Below are 19,949 nucleotides of genomic sequence, written 5' to 3'. Positions count from 1 at the left end.
TGGGCTAAGTTGTTTTTAAAGGGGCACTTTGTTGTTTTGGGGAAGACATTTTGATCAGAGGAGGTAAAACAAATAAACAAACTGTCTTCGTTTTCATTACTGAATAAACAAACTGACTTTAAAGGAACCTTACCTTGTTTATATGTGGCAGACCCTGCAACCTTTTCTAGCTTCTAACGGTGTTCTGGGGACCTGACATATCTATGGGTATTTGTGTTATTACCTCATTAATACTGTAAATATTGTTTGCATTTTCTGTCCAAAACTACATAGTATGGGTCGACCTGGCTTTTTCTTTGTGTCAAAATTTCAAACAATTTTCTGCTACTTTTTGCTTCCTCTCCACCACATTTAGTTGATACATGCAGTTAGAAGTTGCATATTGAGATCAGTGTTAATGGGCTATTATTGTGATGTGTTATCAATTATATATTGTTGTTTGTAGGACATTAATGTGAGAGGATGCTCCATCAGAGCCATAGAAGCACAAAGAAAACTTGGTATAGTTTGTCTGCTTTACAGTAAAGTAACCTGCATGGTTCACTCCAAATGAAGTATGTGGTTAATAATGTGTCAAATAAATGAAAGACAGAGATATGGGTGGAAATTTGGTTTATATAAGAGACGTAGATGTCTGTCTTGGTCAGCTGACTGAAGAACTTTTTCATACTGCATGTCTCCCTGACAACCAGGTCCTTCTTACAAAGACAAGGCTCCATAAACCTGATTTGACTGGGCTCTAGTGGCTGAGCTATAAAACTACAGATATTCCAACTAGGTTTGGTTCAACAATGACACAGCACTTCCTCAAAACAGTGCCAAATGAAATAAAAAATAGATTATAGTGAGTGCTAAATAACTCGATCACTTATAAGACAAGAAAAAATAATATTTTAAAGTCATAAATAAACAGGCAATATGTTTGGGGAACGATTTAATGAGCATCAACACAGGTTTCAAACACTGGGTTATTTCAGTCTTGTCAAAAAGTAACATTCTCAATGCACAACAAAAGAATTACCTCAGACCTTAGGCACATGAGTAGATACTGAATAAAAAAAAAGGTAAATTTAAAACAAAAACAATATTTCTAAATTTGAAACCAACATGCAAAATATGCTCCATTTCTTAAATATTTCTATTTATTCAACAGACCAATTTTGTCCCTGAAAATAACAAATGAAAGCTAAGCTGGTCTAATATTCCTCCCCTTCCTCATCCTCCTCAAATGAGTCGATCCCAACTTCTTCATAATCCTTCTCCAGGGCAGCCATATCTTCTCTGGCCTCAGAGAACTCTCCCTCCTCCATACCCTCCCCAACGTACCAGTGGACAAAGGCTCTCTTGGCATACATGAGGTCAAACTTGTGGTCGAGACGGGCCCAGGCCTCGGCGATGGCCGTGGTGTTGCTCAACATGCACACAGCCCTCTGCACCTTGGCCAGGTCTCCTCCAGGAACCACTGTTGGAGGCTGGTAGTTGATGCCCACCTTGAAGCCCGTAGGGCACCAGTCAACAAACTGGATGCTGCGTTTGGTCTTGATAGCAGCAATGGCGACATTGACATCTTTGGGCACAACATCGCCACGATACAGCAGACAGCAGGCCATGTATTTACCATGACGAGGGTCACACTTCACCATCTGATTGGCCGGCTCAAAGCAGGAGTTTGTGATCTCAGCAACAGACAGCTGCTCATGGTAGGCTTTCTCAGCAGAGATGACTGGAGCGTAGGTGGCCAGAGGGAAGTGGATACGAGGGTAGGGCACTAAGTTGGTCTGGAACTCCGTCAGGTCAACATTCAGAGCTCCATCAAAGCGAAGTGAGGCTGTGATTGAAGACACTATCTGGCTGATGAGGCGGTTCAGGTTGGTGTATGATGGGCGTTCAATATCGAGGTTCCTGCGGCAGATGTCGTAGATGGCCTCATTGTCTACCATGAAGGCACAGTCGGAGTGCTCCAAGGTGGTGTGGGTGGTCAGGATGGAGTTGTAAGGCTCCACTACAGCTGTGGACACCTGGGGGGCTGGGTAGATGGCAAACTCAAGCTTAGACTTTTTGCCAAAGTCAACAGAGAGTCTCTCCATCAGCAGGGAGGTGAAACCAGAGCCAGTGCCTCCACCAAAGGAGTGGAACACCAGGAAGCCTTGGAGACCTGTGCACTGATCAGCCTAAAGACACAGAGGGACAATTACAAAAGCTGGAAAGAAATGCAAAAATTAAGCTAAGCTGTTGTACCCTTATGTTCTATATTACTGCCACAAAAATGATGTCGAGTTAGGTCAATGGATCAATGAAAATGAGTAGCTGTGTGACTGGACAAATTGACTGTATGGCTCTTTGTTAGGGTCGGGGTTAGGGTTAGAGGGCAATGCCAGCATGAATGGGACTTAAAGCGTCTTACCAGCTTGCGGATTCTGTCTAAGACAGAGTCAATGATCTCTTTGCCGATGGTGTAGTGTCCCCGGGCGTAGTTATTGGCAGCATCTTCCTTTCCCGAGATCAGCTGTTCGGGATGAAAGAGCTGACGGTATGTTCCCGTGCGCACCTCATCTAAGAAAGGCATAAGCAACAGTTTAGAGAGCTAATTAGGCTTTTATAGGAGGGTATTGGTGCATAGATCAAATAGCTCCACATCATAACACTACTGACCAATGACGGTCGGTTCCAGGTCAACAAAGATGGCTCTGGGGACGTACTTCCTAGCCCCAGTCTCACTGAAGAAGGTGGTAAAGGAATCATCGTGGCATGACCCAGACTGCTTTTTGTTGGGCATCTGACCATCCGGCTGGATGCCGTGTTCCAGACAGTAGAGCTCCCAGCAGGTGTTCCCCATCTGGACACCAGCCTGGCCTACGTGTACGGAGATACATTCACGCTGGAAGCAAGGAAGAGGAGAAGGTAAAAAAGGGGAAGGGAAACGAGGTTAAGGAGTAGAGCTTCAGAAGATGTGGATGATGACTTTTGCTTTGCAACAGCAAAATGTAAAAACATTTGTACACATGAATGCCACAGTTGTGAAAATCCATAGGAATAATTCATAAACTCTGCCACTAGATGGAAGCAAAAAGTTATATGGGCAGAAGAGGGCTGACGCTGAGTGTAAAGTAAACAGAATTGTGACAGCTGTCGTCATATCTCATGTGACTGTCTATGAGCAAGGCTCATGAGCTGAAATGGAGGTCAAGTTCTGAGAACAACTGGGCATTTAACATTTACACTTCCAAGAAGATCTAAATAAAAAGACATCCATGGAAAAAGTAGCGGACATTGATTTATTTTAGAGAAGGATTCTTGCCATTGAACAGATAAAAAAATTCTAAAAACACTAATTAAATCTTACTGAATTTGCGTTAGCCACTACCTACAGAATTTGTTCAAAGACATACTAAACTACTGTGTGGCAATACACAGCAGATTGTGCAAGAAAAGAGGTAGAGTGGAAGAGTGGAAGCAAGAATTATGGGACTTAAAGCAGACAACAAGTTTCCCAATCTATACCTTTAACATAGTCAGCATCAAAAACATTGACCCACTGTTGCAAATCAATAAGACAGTCTGGTTAGCATACATATTTTTCCTAGGTTTTCAATTGGTGTTAAACTTGAAGACAAAACAACATGAAGCTGGGAAAAGAAAGAAAATATTAACTTTTTCTTTCATCAAAGATGAAGGATTTCCTTCTTCATTATTTATATTAAAAAAAAGGTGCAATAAGTCAGGATTGCCCACCTGTCGAATTTAAAACTTTAAACAAATACAAGGGCTGCTTATCTCAAAAGTAACTGCTCAAGGCTGCTCAGTCAGCTATGCAGCTGGGAGCTCAGGTACCAGGAGGGTGTTGTCTGTGCACCTGTGGCCCAGGTGCTTTGGAGCAGGGTGGGCCGCGCCTCGCTGGCTAGCATGCTTACCTCAGTAGACATCTCTGCAACACTGACGTCACAACATCAAAACTGTTGTTTCTTAATTTTCTGTTGTTACTTTGTTAAATAATTGTCTAAAATTCTTTGCACCTTTAGGTTATTAATCAATTATCAAAAAATGCTCTCTATTTATTTCCCTTTATTTATTTCACATGTTTTTTTCTCTCACAAGTAGCACTTTTTCTTTTGGACCTATTACTTTATCCTAATCCATGTTACTGTGGCAACTTTTGAAATACTATACATCGCCACCTTTCTTCATGTCAGGCTGCTATTTTTATCCTTTTCCCCAAACTTTCCCCTTCACAGTGATCAGGCAGACAAGAGACTGTGCTGGTGGGTGAGGGAAAATGGGCAGTGGTCCAGGGTTTTACAGAAGAACCCATAGTATTTTGGAATTAGTTAAAATCTCACTAAATCCCTGTTGACTGTTTTTAGATGGATCAAATGCTTCTTCATCTGTAGCTATCCAAAGCAAAAGCCGCCCTCCCCACACTGGCCTGGGTTTCCAGGTTAGCAGAGCTCTGTGCTGCAGCTATTTTGGGTTCCTCACGCTAACCTGACACCTAGCAGTACAGGCTGACTGTTTCTGTAAACACTGACTGGCAGTCCCAAAAATAGTGGTCACTGCCAGGCTGGATTACTCAAAGTTAAAGTTGAAAATGATAAATGTAAAAAGGCTTTGAAATGATGTTGAAACTTGATGGTGTGATATTATTTGTCATCACCACAGCCACAAGCAAGTAACAGTTAATTCAGGCCTGGAGACAAAATACTCTCTTAAACTGCAAACTGTTCCTGTCAGGGTGTGTCTGTTTGTGATGCAAAAAAGGGCTTGTCTAAGGCTCCACCACGGACCTGAGATTCCAGTTTTGTCCGTGAGTAATGATAACATCCTGTCAGAAACAGATGGGGGGCAAGGGTGAACAAAATAGACCAAAAACAAAAGAGAATAATTCATTTGTTAAAAGCATTTTCAGGTCAGCTGACATGAGAACAGCGATCCCTTAATACCCCATCATTACAGTGCGTTCTGCCTCTATAATAGGAAAACCCACATAATGTCCCATAAAGACAAGGTGAGGATAGATAATGGTTTAATGGACGCTTGTCTGATCCCAAACTGCCTTGTGTTTAGTTTATTATACATATTGGCTTAAACCCTGATTAACTATACTTTAAGAGCAAAAGCAAACATATTAATCATTCTTTGTGTGTCTTTTCTATTTGGTACGTTTGCATGTTGTATGAATGCTTATTGTGATTTGGTTTACTTTACACTTCCTTTTTCATTTGGTCAGTAGCCCTGTCCGAGGCCACATTAGAATATTTATTATTCATATATTATGCTCATTTTCAGGCTCATCATTTTATTTTGGGTTACTACTTGAATAGGTTTGCATGCTTTAATACTAAAAAAAAAAAAAACATCAGTTTTCTCATACTGTCCAGTGCTGTGACTCTGTATTCCCCTGTTCTGAAACACTCCGTTTTAGAACCAGTCTGCTCTGATTGGTCAGCTCACACATGTCTGACCCAGCACCTCTGACAACAACAACAGAGGAGCTGTACTAAATCAATTCTTGTGTGCGAAATTAGCTAAGCATAAATTATGCCCAAACTGTCAGCTACAGTTTTGTATTTAACAATGTACTGGCCTGGTATTATTTATGCATTTATTGTGGATATCCGTTGTCCCAAATGGAGAACTTTTACGATGGTCCTTTGACCTTTTCTCTGTAGGCCCCCCTCAGGCGAAAATTCTCTCCTTCAAAATATGTTGAAAAGAGGGAATAAACATGGTGTGCTGAGAGGAGCTGTGCCACATGTCTTGATTTTGATGGACTGTTGAATTCCCATACTAGTTTGTTCCCCATGTGTTCCATTTTGTGAAATACAATACCTTTTCCTCAAGTTCATTAGACCAAATGTTCTCACTTGTGAACTGTAAAGTAGTGCACGGAAAGACATCTGTTGTAGTTTTTTATAGCCAAGGATGAACACTATTGATTCTGATAAATAATAAATAACCCGGTGGTGTTTCCTGTGGTGATCCCCCCCAGTCTGACTAAATCCATGTGACAAACACTATGAGCCCTCAAAGGCAGACAACATCCGTCTCACTTTAGGTCGCTGCCACAGTTTTTCAACTCTAAAAAGGAAACAAATGGTCAACCAATTAAAACAACTAGAGATGTAAAAGTTAAACTGTGTCCCAGGCATGTAGGTTGAGTCAGCACAACACAAGAACCACCATCGCACGCAATATATAGTAACTGATTGGTTCGAGACAAATAGCTGAGCACATGAATACCGCCAAGGTAAGCCTCCCTTTAGAATTTAGTGCCATCATGACGCGTTCTGGTGTGTCATTTTGACGTTAAACCTGATTTGCACGCCATTCTACCACAACCATGGATTACGCCAATTATAAAATCTAGTTTCCACAAGCCTGTGGATTATGATCCTCCCCCTATTTTTTGTTTTGTTTTGTTTATTGTTAACCTTTCATTTGTATGAAAATTGTTATAAACGGTCACCATTCAGCTCTGTACAATTCATCTATTGTAGCACTTTAACGCTAACAATAATAGGAACCACATTTTATGGACCAGGACTGTTTGCTTAGGGCGGGTGCACTAGTGGTAGTGTACTCAGTACACAAGGACACCAGTTGTTTTTTTTTATAAGCAATGCATGCAAGCTGTGTTTATACTACACTTTGCAAACAGAAGCAAATGTAGTGTGTGTGTGTGTAATAAGTACAAGTGAATGAGAATATTACTACTCAAGTTATATAATACCATTCACAGAGGCTCCAATTTGTCACATTTGGCATTTAGCTACTAGACCAATTTTACTAAAACAAGTGCTTCGACTTTGTTCTGACTGGAAGCAACTTTTAAATTGTTGTTGAAGATTAAAACACAAACCACAGTCTACTTTCCCGTGGCCATGTGTATTACGAGGGAAAAAACAGTTTCCTGCCCCGCAGTGACACTTCTGCACAGACTTGTTTCTAAGATGCGTTCTGAGGCACACCTTAATTCCTTACCGACGTGTATGATTATCACCCACCGAACTACCTGGTGGCCTAGAAATGGGTAGTAAAAACAGTCATAAATGCTGCTTGAGGTTTGAATTAAGCAGCTCTTTCACCTAATCTGAATGCAGAATAAATAAATCACAATATCATCTTGGTCCTGTATGTTTGCCTGTCCTGATGTGCTGAATCTGTGCAGTAATCATTAGCACCTGCTCACCCATCTAGGCCAGCAGCCAGCTCAGCTTTACTGCCAGTCACTGGGTCTATTTCTGTCAGTGTCCTGCTACAGGAGGCCACACAGAGAGCAGTGCACTGCTGCAACACTGCACCTTTACTCACATCTTTTCAAGCACAATTTAAACACAGAAGACACCCTCCCACACAATGTAAAACCAAGAAAAACAAATAAGCTAAAGGTCATTTCTATTCGTTTGGATATTTAAACAAGTGGAGCTTTGGAGGGAAATCCTCCCCTGAAACAAAACTTCTTATAGTAGACTATACTTACCATTGTAGCTTCTTGGAGAGACTTTTGAGAGAAATCGAAGTGCAGCTGGCTTTAGCCTTTCTGAAGCTTCTCACAGCAGCCGTCAATGTGGTCCGAGTGAGTAAGTAATGCCAGGTGGGCGAGGAGCTGTCAGGCTATATCCAACTGCAAACCACTCCCACCTGCCTCTGCCGCATGGACGCGCGCCGCGAGCGCGCGGGCCACTGTGCTCCAGTAGAAGTGAAAGCTGTGGGCTATCTGATTAAAAAGCACCAACGATTACATCCCACTGGTGTTGATGAATCGTTTTAATAGTCAGTGATTTATATTAATTTAAGTACTAATAATGACAATCATGGACACAATAAATGAACAAAGCCTGGAAATCAAAATAAGACACTGCAACTGGTAATGAGTCTGCTTTCTTTCATTAATCAGTGATATACTCCAGGAGTAAAAATTATACACTTTTTATATTGTATAAAATATGATTTCATGGTAAAAAAAAAAATTAAAAATAATAATAATTAAAAAAGAAAAAAAAGAAAGTAATGTTGAAGTTGAAGTTGGCTGCTATTATAAATATGCAGCATATATTATGAACATAGGTTATCCATGTTTAAATTAAAATTAAATTAAGTTAAGCTGACATAGACAGTGACATGTAGTAACACTGGTAGGCACTTTACACATGCTGACACGTATGTCTGTTACTGCACCAAATTTATGAATTCTTATGTATGGCAAGCCTTTTTTTAGCACTTAGTCCTCATATTATATTGATCAAACTAAATGTAATATTTTTAATAGTAGCCTACTAGACTACCCTTTTTTTTTACCATGAAATGTTACAGTATACAATATAATAAGTGTATATTTTCAGTCTTTGAGTATATCACTTAACTGCTAAAAGAAAAGAAAGCAGACTCACTGCCAGTTGTGGCATCTTATTTTGATTTGTGTGTTTTTTGTCTAAATGATGAACTATTAGTATGAATATAAATCACTGAATATTAAAACAATTAATCAAAATCAGTTAAATGTAAACATCAGTGCTTTTTTTATAAGATTTGGTTCCATGTCGACAAACTACAGCATGCACTGTAAATGCTATATCTATTTGTTATTAATAATAACAAATTATATGTCATAATATTCTATAAAATGTGTGTTTCTGCATAATGACTTTTGATACTTCATGTACATTTTTACTCGGGTCCTCTTGTAGCCAGCCTGTGCTCTATAGTGCTCTACAGAACGCGAGACAAAATAAAAATAATAATTGCTCAGTTAGAAAAATATCCAATTCTGCTCACTGTATCAATTCAAAACTACCTTTCCTGCCAACTGATAACATATTATTTTACAGTTATTTATGACCACTCCACACTACCTATATATGTACTGTACATACTGTATGAAAGGTTGCGCCTGCAGTCAGTTGTCCTGTGGGTGGGGCAGACATCCTGCTGACTGAACACCAACCCCTCCTCAGCCATTTTTCCTGGCCAGACTGTCATTGTACCATTTCAAAGCTAGAGGTCGTGGTTGCTTTACCATGAGTCCCTGAAGGAAACTGTGTGTCAGACAGTCATGCGATATCTTGGAGCAGAAGTCCTTTTTTTTTAACCACTGTTGTGGGTTGTATACACTCACCAGCCACTTCATTAGGACAAGACTCTGCATTAGACAAGACTCTGCAACAAATCCCACCTTTACAGAGATAATTATGTTCAGTTATTACAATAACAATTATTTTCAGTCTTGATTGGCGCTGTCAGTCAGGTATTAATTTAACTACGCTGTTTATTGTTGAGGTTTTACTTAACAGTGGTGTTGAAGAGGCAAAATATTAGAAACACCGTTCAATATGATGAACTCCAGTACAACACCACCACCTACTACAACATCAATAATAAACATAATGTAGAATTTACTGACTTTATGATAGTGTAAAGAATTCTTGACAGAGCTGTTGTATTAGATCACATTAGATTGTACTAGTGTACTTAATGAAGTGATTGGTGAGTGCCTGTCACCCTTCAACTACCAAAATTTCGATCATAAGCCCTTTTGTAATGTATTATACCATATGTGGCTTGGTCACATGGAAATATAGGCCCTTTGGTGAGTTTTTACAACATAAGAATTATAAAACACTTATCTCTTGTGACTTCAGAGTTGTGCAAATGATCTCTTCATTGTACTTTTTGTTCTTTTATAGGTGTCATTCATTCTTTCTGTTAGTGAAAAGACTTTATTAAGGGGCACTGGGGACCTACACTGCCAGACAATGGAAGTGGGACACAGCTTTATGACCCAAGCAATACCTATGAGAGAACAGCCAGGCGTGTTCTTTCCCAGAAATATTCAAGAGTACTTCAACTCATATGAGTGTTTATACTCGCCATACTGTGTGGCACTGCTACTGTTTTTGTTTGAAATAACATTGCAGACTATTTACAACATGGTGCTTTCTGAGCTTTGTGTCGAAGTTATGTTAATTATCAACATTGATTACCTTCATTGTTACCAATAAATCTAACTGCCTCTCACCAACCTTATAATAAATAGTGGTGAAGATGACACTGTGGTATCACCCTCAGCTGCCTGGTGCCACAAATATGTTCAAGATAAACATGATCAAAGTCAGTGACAGACTGTTTATCTTAGTACTGGGTTACTTTCATTTTCACCACCAGTTATTTTTGATGAAAATAAAGCAGTTACATAAAAATATGGTAAGAGCAGTAGTCCACATGACATTTTTGAATGTAGACAGTGTTTTACCTCAAAACAATTAATCATACTGACTCAGTGCAAACAGCAGATGCCTGCTGGTCTTGAAAGTGGTTCGACTTGTTTTGGCATTGTTTTATCAGTCTAGGTTCTTTGTGCCAGTTGAAACAGGCAGCTATCCAACTGAAACTCAGGTTGAGACCAAATGTAAACATGTGAACTACAACCTACTGGCATTCTGAGCTTAGAAATCTGACCAAGGACACAAGAGTTTGTGTCATTTTGGCTGTGTTGCAAGTGTTGTTTACTCCAATTAGTCAGCTGATGCTTTATGAGGCAGTTGTATTTAGTTTCTCTTCTTTCCCAAGGGGTTGAGGGAACTAACATGGAAGGAGGAGCAGGTCTCATATAGACACTGACAATTCAGGTTTAACTCAGGAAGATAGTGTGGGAAAGTGGTATGCTTGACAATGTACCTCATTTTTATAAACCAGTAAAAAAAAAAAAAAAAAAAAAAAAAAATTGTTAAATGCGCCACTGGGATTTAGAAGAGATGTTCTAAATATGAAGATTTTGTTTCTCAATAATAAATGTTAACAAGAGTCTCACCTTATGTTCTTAGCAAGCATTTTATATCCACACAAGTATCCACACAAATCTTCTTTTGGAAGAGCAACAATTAATCTATTTCTATTTCTAGTCTCAGATGTTTCCCTATAAGGAATATGGAAGCAAAACATTTATGGATTCAGCAAATGTGTTCAGTTCAAGTGAAGGGTGATCCTATGGTTTGTGGACCACTGTTTTGCAACTTTTAACATTATGTTACCATCTTGTTTTTTGGGGGATTTTTTGTAGCCAGAAGTGAACACATTTGGATGAGAGGGTCGAGCTGTGGAGGATATCATGATTTGACCTGACTAAGAACCCAAGGACAAACCATTGTTGTGACTTGTCAAAAGGAAGCCAAGCCCCAAACTGTAAACTCTAAATGGGATCATAATTTACCATCATGCTGTGTTGAAAATGACTTGATAGTAGTGATTGAGACCATTAACTCATTAGGAAACTGTTGACTGAGGTAATGAATCAAGTGAGATTTAGGGTCATTTTCTCAGAAGCTTACAAACATCTTGATTTATTTTTGCAACCAGTGAATCGCTGACCACATTTTATACAGTCAATAGTTTAAATTCTTAAATGTATGCTCAAATTCTCTGAATATGACATATGACATCAATATTAGAATATAGTGAATGACTGTAATACCTACTTTTCAAATCTTTCATATTATATACATAGCAGTTCTTTAAGTGACACTCAAGCAATTAGATTCTTTCTCAGATTCTATTGCTTATCATAAATGTTCCTATGATATAAAAAACAGTCAAAGCAACAGGAGTTTTTTTGTATTATCATAAGCCACATCATAAGGTCATGCATTAGAAACTGCCAAGTGAAACTACATTTGGTTACCTTCCCCTCGTCTGGGATTCTGCTTCTGCTTTCTGAAATAAGAGGTGAACATACTACACACCAGCACAAAACACTCACAGACTCACACAATGAACAGGGTGGTGACCTCCTTTTGCATTGTGTGTATGTCTGTCAAGCGGATGGCCTTATCCTAGTGTCATCAGTGGGTTCTCTGATTACAACTCAGATCAAATCACTGTTCACCTTAAGCTGCAGGTATAAAAACGCAGGGGTGCACAGTTGTGTCAAGCATTACATCTTCTTACTGATACCTAGACATTGGAGAAGAGAACAACGATGGTAAGACATGTGTATACTAATGCATATCTGAACGATTGTGAGATGTACTGTATTTGTTCAAATATTAAGTTAATGTGTGTGAGATATTGTACATCAAAACGTGATTTTTGTGAACTACAGAGTTGAGTTATAATATGATTACAGTGATTAAAAACCTTCTGCATGACAGGAATGTGAAAAGTATACAGACACTTCTGGTAATTGAACCGTGTTGCTCTCTCCCTGCAGCGTGAATGTATCTCCATTCATGTGGGCCAAGCTGGGGCTCAGATTGGCAATGCATGTTGGGAGCTGTACTGCCTGGAACATGGAATCCAGCCAGATGGACAGGTGCCCACTGAAAAGAATATTAGAGGAGGAGATGACTCCTTCAGCACCTTCTTCAGTGAAACAGGGGCAGGGAAGCACGTTCCCAGAGCCATCTTTGTCGACCTGGAACCTACTGTTATCGGTCAGAACCTGTTATTTTTTAGTTCTTAAGTAAAAGCACACATATTAACAATTTTGCAATTTTTGGATACAAACAATATGATTTATGCAGATGACAATCATCTTGTTAATACCAGAACAACATTTTCTTAAGCTATTGTGGAAACATTTAAATACCAAGCTTCCTTTAGTAAACCTGTTTGTCAACACTGTCTTTTTCCCCAGATGAGGTACGTACAGGAACTTACCGTCAGTTGTTCCACCCTGAGCAGCTTATTACAGGAAAGGAGGATGCTGCTAACAACTACGCCCGTGGACACTACACCATTGGCAAAGAAATCATTGATCTGGTTCTGGACAGGACTCGTAAACTGGTGAGTTTCTAGTAAACATGTATATTTTTTCTTTTCACGACTCTGTGATTAATAATTTTGGATTATCTTCACAGGCTGATCAGTGCACCGGCCTGCAGGGATTCCTCATCTTCCACTCCTTTGGTGGTGGCACCGGCTCTGGTTTCACCTCCCTGCTGATGGAGAGACTCTCTGTTGATTACGGTAAAAAGTCTAAGCTTGAGTTTGCTATCTACCCAGCCCCCCAGGTCTCCACAGCTGTAGTGGAGCCTTACAACTCCATCCTGACCACCCACACCACCTTGGAGCACTCCGACTGTGCCTTCATGGTAGACAATGAGGCCATCTACGACATCTGCCGCAGGAACCTTGATATTGAGCGCCCATCATACACCAACCTGAACCGTCTCATCAGCCAAATTGTGTCTTCAATCACAGCCTCCCTTCGCTTTGATGGAGCCCTGAATGTTGACCTGACGGAGTTCCAGACCAACTTAGTGCCCTACCCTCGTATCCACTTTCCTCTGGCCACCTACGCTCCAGTCATCTCTGCTGAGAAAGCCTACCATGAGCAGCTGTCTGTTGCTGACATTACCAACACCTGCTTTGAGCCAGCAAATCAGATGGTGAAGTGTGACCCTCGTCATGGTAAATACATGGCCTGCTGTCTGCTGTATCGTGGCGATGTGGTTCCCAAAGATGTCAACTCTGCCATTGCTGCCATCAAAACCAAAAGCAGCATCCAGTTTGTTGACTGGTGCCCCACGGGCTTCAAGGTGGGCATCAACTACCAGCCTCCAACAGTGGTTCCTGGAGGAGACCTGGCCAAGGTGCAGAGGGCTGTGTGCATGCTGAGCAACACCACGGCCATCGCTGAGGCCTGGGCCCGTCTCGACCACAAGTTTGACCTCATGTATGCCAAGAGAGCCTTTGTCCACTGGTATGTTGGGGAGGGCATGGAGGAGGGAGAGTTTGCAGAAGCTAGAGAAGATATGGCTGCCCTGGAGAAGGATTATGAAGAGGTTGGTACTGACAACATGGGGGAAGAGGATGAAGGAGAGGAGTACTGACTCCCCTAAAAGCCTGCATTTAAGACAAATTGAAGTAATACTTACTGACAATAGATACCCTATTTTAAATTAGGGCTTTTATGTTTTGTAGTGAAGACATAATCCAACATAACTGCCTTTTGGCATAACACATTTCAATAATCCCTATCATTATCCTGAAAAACAGAGGAAATTGTGAAATTAAAGTCAGTTGTACTATTAGTTATGGCACTGTGTTAATACATTGTATTTACAATGAAAGCAAACAAATTTGTGGTCCAACATATCTTGTTTTGTGCCTTTAAGGATCTTTTCTTTCCACTGTATCAGACTGAGAAACTTAGACCAAACCCTCTCCTTTGTGCACCTCCCCCCACTATCCTCTCCCATGTGGAATGTAAGTTATGAAAAGGCTCCTATGTCAGTTTCTATATACCATTCAGCTGTGACTCTGTGAGAGCAGGACAGAGAGAAAATAACTGACTAACTCACTGACTGGTGTTGTTTGTGTAGCTCATACTCAGACAGCGGCCTGCGGCAACAATAGGATCCCAGTAATGTGTGAATCACAGCTCTGTGATCCTAAGAGGCCTGATGAAAAGTGGTGGCGAGGACAAGCACAAAACTGGCCTTTACATTTCTCGGTAATGATTTTCATACATTTCAGTAATGTGTTAAATTACATTGCAGTGTTCATCTTTGTATTCTGAATTTGCGATTAAACTGAAACCCTGCATATCGCCATGTCATTTGTGTCATCTTGCCACTTAAAAGGATTGTATCATATTGCTCATTATTGACTCTTCTTACCATAAGAGCGTATGTCTTTTACCATTGATGATTAACAATAAAGAAGTTTGTCCATGTTCCATATGTATTGTGTGACTACTCATTTAATGGCTTAATATAAACACAGGGTGGATTGAGTATGTGTGTTAATGAGTATGTGGGTGCAAATGCATGCAGTAAATAATCATAATGAGTCTCCAAGCACACATTCATAAAATAGGTACATAAAATATGGTGAGAAATTTTAAGGGCAGACCACTTTGCATCAATTCCCAAACAAAACAAGCGTTGTATGTAACAAACCTTTTTCACAGCAGTCATACTGTCGTGAAATAGAAGGTAAACACAGGTTTTAATTCATGAAAATCAATGAAGGTTCTGTTCTATTTAGTGTAGTGGACACTTTCTAGTGAGCCAACATGCACAATAGCAGCACCTGGACTCTGCTTGACCTCAATCAACATAATTAGTATCATGTGTAACACCTGTGTTTACCCGACTGTTTGATGTCAAAACGTCTGCTGTGAAAAAAAGTCTGTGAAACGAACTCAACTGTTCCTCACTGCAAACACTCACTGTCACACACACACACTCATGATTTGAAAAAAAAAAGTAAGAGGTTCATTTTGCATACATGAGTGTCTAATCTCGAACAGAAAGACAAAGCAGATAAATGTAAGGGCGGATATCATGACAGACAGTGTTAGGGACTTCCCTCTTTTTTTTTCAAACTGCTACTCCCTCCCGCCAATGAGCTCTGCAGCTGCTAGCTGTGCTCTCCAGCCTGCCCCCACCACATCCTTGCCTATATAAACCCTGACTCTCCCTCTCCTCCGCACTTCTGCCTTGCATCTGAATCCTCAACGTCAGTCGAAAGGACAAGCATACAAAATGGTGAGTAGCCACTGAACTGATGACGTAGCCTTGAAATTTCAACTCTCTCTTTTCTTCAGCCTCCCTTTTGTCTCTGCTTCTTAGCATTAGATGGATTACTCAGCCTCTTTTAATGCTCATAAGGCCTCTGCTGTCGAGCTGAAGGTTATTGATACAATAGCAGCTTTATCCTATTAGGAGACATTAGTTTTAAGATTAAATTATATAACTTTTAAGGGCATGCCTGTTGACGATTCAGGGATAAGAATACCATGGGGATAGTCACATATGACAACAATGCCCCATAAGTCATTTCTGTACTCTTGAACAATCTAGGTCAGATGACAGAGACTTTATGAGTTAGACTGCACTGTCATTTTAATACTTGTCTGATGCAAAGCCAGTCATATAAAAGCCAGAACCATGAGAAACTAAAGGGAAAAAAAGCAGGAGTCTCAATCGTGTTTGCTGAGGAGTTACAGTAATCCTTGACAAAGAAGGCAAGATCGTGGTAATCGTGGCAGTGGGGGGATGGATAGAAAGAAAAGAGTCAAGAGGAGTGGTCTGGCCTAGGCTGTATGAGTTAGTTGGCAGCCATTTTGCAGCTGTTAGGAGTTTTTGGTTTTACTGAGATGAGGAGAGAGAGAGAGAAGGAGGGAGGGAGAGAGAGGGAGCCATCCCTGACTGTTACACAGCACTATGCAGCTGGACAGGATGGGGGAGGAGGGAGCCACAAAAGGGGAGGAGATGAGGAAAGGGAGGAGGCACAGGATGCAGAAGTGGGGGAAGTTTTTTTTTCAGCATTTTCCTGAGGCATGGCCTTCCTGTCTGCCACATAGCGCCATAGTTTTTATGTTCCACTTGCAGGGCGGAGGCTCCATTAAAAATGGCTCTTAAAGTCAGGCTTCCAAAACTGCATTTCATCTCTAGCTTTTTTCCTTTCAACATTTGCTGGATTCTCCTGTATCTAACAACCAACAGTGCTGACACTGGTCAGTCTGATGGCTGCTTTCATTTAAATGCTGCCGCTGCTCTGGCACGCAGATTACCGCAGTCAACATTTCTTCTTTCCTCCCCCGGAGTGCCAACATAACACCAAGGATTGCAGTTAAACATTAAGTTCAAAGGGAAAACATAGGTGCCATAGAGCATGAATTAAATACAACAGATGTGCCATTTTCTCCGATTTTTTTGTTTTTTGGGTGACAAATGACAATATTTAAGAGCTGACATACAATGACACACACAGTAAAAGTCCCCAGTGTCAATGTATTAGTCACCACTGATGGGAGTTATTCATGGACAGAGGTTGTGATCTTGAAATTCTGCCTGCCTCCCAATTTAAATGTCCAGTTATCATGATTTGTCAAATTTGTAGAAAAGTTGCAGGGATTGGATACAAAATGTACAGCAGCGTAGAAGTCAGTGACTGGCAGTCACAACATGGCAACTTCCTGGAGGGACTGGTTAGTGTTGGGTCAGCCAACAAAGCACATATAGTAAGAATTATTGATTATCTGTGTAACATTAGTTGACAGCCTCATTGATCTCAAGCCTGACCGATATATATAATTTTGCCGCTATTGGCCAATCACAGATCTATTGGAGATATATCCGTATGGGTTTATATTTTGTCTGATATGGGCCAATAACAACTTTTGTTACTGATATTGGAATTATTCACTAATGTTATCTGGCTCCAAAATCAACCATTGGTCGGCCGCCATCTCTAACCAACCTCATTCCCCTCTTTTTTTTTTTTTTCAGCGTGAGTGTATCTCTATGCATGTCGGCCAAGCCGGAGCCCAGATGGGCAATGCCTGCTGGGAGCTGTACTGTCTGGAACATGGGATCCAGCCAGACGGACAGATGCCTAGTGACAAGACTATTGGAGGAGGAGATGACTCCTTCAACACCTTCTTCAGTGAGACTGGAGCAGGAAAGCATGTTCCGAGAGCCATCTTTGTCGACCTGGAACCCACTGTCATCGGTCAGTAATGTGTAAATGCTGTGTACAAAACTCCATGCATAATACTGTCTTGTTTTTTGTTTTTTTCTCCATATATGTTGTGCAGTGTTTTGAAATATGCATACCATATGGACAGTTCTTACTTTTGTTGTCATTTGTTCCTTTCACAGATGAGGTGCGTACAGGAACTTACCGCCAGCTGTTCCACCCTGAGCAGCTAATTACAGGAAAGGAGGATGCAGCTAACAACTACGCCCGTGGACACTACACCATCGGCAAGGAAATCATTGACCTGGTTCTGGACAGGACTCGTAAACTGGTGAGAGTTTAGTGAGGTTGCTGGACACATTTGGCATTTGGGCAGGCATGCCTTTTGGCTAAACTAAATTTAGCACTCCAAAAATGTATTTACCATAGCTTGATCAAGAAACTTAAGAATAAGGATCAAGTATTGGAGACTGTTTGTTCTTTTGTGTGTAATTTCATACCTTTTGAGATCATGCAAAATTTGCTTTCAGGCGGATCAGTGCACCGGCCTGCAGGGATTCCTCATCTTCCACTCCTTTGGTGGTGGCACCGGCTCCGGTTTCACCTCTCTGCTGATGGAGAGACTCTCTGTTGATTACGGAAAGAAATCAAAACTTGAATTTGCTGTCTACCCAGCCCCCCAGGTTTCCACAGCTGTAGTGGAGCCTTACAACTCCATCCTGACCACTCACACCACCTTGGAGCACTCCGACTGTGCCTTCATGGTAGACAATGAGGCCATCTACGACATCTGCCGCAGGAACCTTGATATCGAGAGGCCAACTTACACTAACCTGAACAGGCTCATCGGCCAGATTGTTTCTTCCATCACAGCCTCCCTTCGCTTTGATGGAGCCCTGAATGTTGACCTGACGGAGTTCCAGACCAACTTGGTGCCCTACCCTCGTATCCACTTCCCTCTGGCCACCTACGCTCCAGTCATCTCTGCTGAGAAAGCCTACCATGAGCAGCTGTCTGTTGCTGACATTACCAATGCTTGCTTTGAGCCAGCCAATCAGATGGTGAAGTGTGATCCTCGTCATGGTAAATACATGGCCTGCTGTCTGCTGTATCGTGGTGATGTCGTGCCCAAAGATGTCAACTCTGCCATTGCTGCCATCAAGACCAAACGCACCATCCAGTTTGTTGACTGGTGCCCCACAGGCTTCAAGGTGGGCATCAACTACCAGCCTCCAACAGTGGTTCCTGGAGGAGACTTGGCCAAGGTGCAGAGGGCTGTGTGCATGCTGAGCAACACCACGGCCATCGCCGAGGCCTGGGCCCGTCTCGACCACAAGTTTGACCTCATGTATGCCAAGAGAGCCTTTGTCCACTGGTACGTTGGGGAGGGCATGGAGGAGGGAGAGTTCTCTGAGGCCAGAGAAGATATGGCTGCCCTGGAGAAGGATTATGAAGAAGTTGGCACTGACAGCATGGGAGAGGAGGATGAAGAGGGAGAGGAATATTGAAGGGCCAAACATCATCCAGGCTTTACCATCACCCATTCCAACAGTTGTCATGAACGTTTCACATTCCCAGCAACATTCTGATAACCTGTGGTGGTGATTTATCAGTATTGTCATTAAAAAAAGTTCTCATAAACCACAAATAAAAGAAAGTTAATGTGTGGTCATTCCTAAACTCCCCCAGCATAGTTTGGCAGCCCATAAAGCAAAGTTTTCTTTTATTTCGTAAGTCTCTACAATAAGCCTTTTATTACTGTTCTGTGTAGTGACTCAGGCTAATAAGCTTGGCATTGAACTTTTACAACAGTGACAGAGTATACATGGCTTTCAGAGAAGAAACCAGTAAAAGAGCATTAGTTGTGAAAAGTACAAGTACTGACTACAAACGTTATATGTGGTCAAGGAAAGTCAGTAGCACTGCCCCAAAAAACATTTTCATCAAAGTAAACATGATTAAAATCTGCCATATACATTTTGTACTACTTGCTATAAATTTTTTCCAGCTGTGTTTTGCTGGATTTCACTGTTTGCAAGCACCTCCCATACATTCACAAAGGCATATTTTGTTTTCCAATTTCCTTCCTTTATGCCAAGTTGATGATTAGCCACAAAATATACAATGGGCTAAACTTGGGCCTTCCTGCCATAGCTTCCCTCAGCCACCAGATGGGAGCAATGTGTAACTTTTTGTGAGCTGGTACATGACAAAATAACTGTGACTTACATGATTCTCTCATCATGTGATCCTGACCAGATGAGTCACACAGTGAACTAAAAGCCTCCTTTCTGGCAAGTTACACTTCTTTGTTCTACTCAGTGTGAGAAGGCCTACTGTGCTCTCACTTAACCAAAGGTTTACAAAGGGTTGTCATAGCACTGTAACTATGACTGCAATGAACCCTTTTCACAGCAGACATTTTGACTACGGGAGCACCATTCTATTATGTGTCCCAGTAAGTTATGTCAGTGAATGAGCAATCACTTGACCAGAATCAGAGAACCAGCTCACCTAAATGAAATGCA

General features: G+C 41.2%; 3 protein-coding genes across 3 annotated transcripts; 2 read left to right on the top strand and 1 right to left on the bottom strand.

Annotated features, from left to right (window-relative positions):
* Positions 1–917: 917 nt before the first annotated feature.
* LOC115588606 (tubulin alpha chain-like) lies at positions 918–7,622 on the bottom strand. Its single transcript, XM_030429299.1, has 4 exons — positions 7,478–7,622; positions 2,653–2,878; positions 2,405–2,553; positions 918–2,171 (listed from the first exon to the last, which is right to left on the bottom strand). Exons 1-4 carry the CDS (start codon positions 7,478–7,480, stop codon positions 1,197–1,199), a joined length of 1,353 nt encoding a protein of 450 aa, XP_030285159.1. The 5' UTR covers positions 7,481–7,622; the 3' UTR covers positions 918–1,196.
* Positions 7,623–11,889: 4,267 nt separating this feature from the next.
* Positions 11,890–14,675, top strand: LOC115588607 (tubulin alpha chain-like). Its single transcript, XM_030429300.1, has 4 exons — positions 11,890–11,971; positions 12,200–12,422; positions 12,626–12,774; positions 12,849–14,675. Exons 1-4 carry the CDS (start codon positions 11,969–11,971, stop codon positions 13,821–13,823), a joined length of 1,350 nt encoding a protein of 449 aa, XP_030285160.1. The 5' UTR covers positions 11,890–11,968; the 3' UTR covers positions 13,824–14,675.
* Positions 14,676–15,344: 669 nt separating this feature from the next.
* LOC115588605 (tubulin alpha chain) lies at positions 15,345–19,078 on the top strand. Its single transcript, XM_030429298.1, has 4 exons — positions 15,345–15,485; positions 17,232–17,454; positions 17,604–17,752; positions 17,952–19,078. Exons 1-4 carry the CDS (start codon positions 15,483–15,485, stop codon positions 18,927–18,929), a joined length of 1,353 nt encoding a protein of 450 aa, XP_030285158.1. The 5' UTR covers positions 15,345–15,482; the 3' UTR covers positions 18,930–19,078.
* The last annotated feature ends 871 nt before the right edge of the window (positions 19,079–19,949 follow it).

This window comes from Sparus aurata, chromosome 9 (genome assembly GCF_900880675.1).
Source record: "Sparus aurata chromosome 9, fSpaAur1.1, whole genome shotgun sequence".
Taxonomy (NCBI): domain Eukaryota; kingdom Metazoa; phylum Chordata; class Actinopteri; order Spariformes; family Sparidae; genus Sparus; species Sparus aurata.
Note: the sequence above shows the minus strand (reverse complement) of the source record. Positions and strands in the feature narration are given on the sequence as shown.

Coding starts and splice junctions, on each gene's coding strand:
- LOC115588607 (XM_030429300.1), top strand. Junction 12,423..12,625: donor CCTGGAACCTACTGTTATCG/GTCAGAACCTGT, acceptor CTTTTTCCCCAG/ATGAGGTACGTACAGGAACT. Junction 12,775..12,848: donor TGGACAGGACTCGTAAACTG/GTGAGTTTCTAG, acceptor TTATCTTCACAG/GCTGATCAGTGCACCGGCCT.
- LOC115588605 (XM_030429298.1), top strand. Junction 17,455..17,603: donor CCTGGAACCCACTGTCATCG/GTCAGTAATGTG, acceptor TTCCTTTCACAG/ATGAGGTGCGTACAGGAACT. Junction 17,753..17,951: donor TGGACAGGACTCGTAAACTG/GTGAGAGTTTAG, acceptor ATTTGCTTTCAG/GCGGATCAGTGCACCGGCCT.
- LOC115588606 (XM_030429299.1), bottom strand. Junction 2,554..2,652: donor CCTGGAACCGACCGTCATTG/GTCAGTAGTGTT, acceptor TGCCTTTCTTAG/ATGAGGTGCGCACGGGAACA. Junction 2,172..2,404: donor TAGACAGAATCCGCAAGCTG/GTAAGACGCTTT, acceptor CTGTGTCTTTAG/GCTGATCAGTGCACAGGTCT.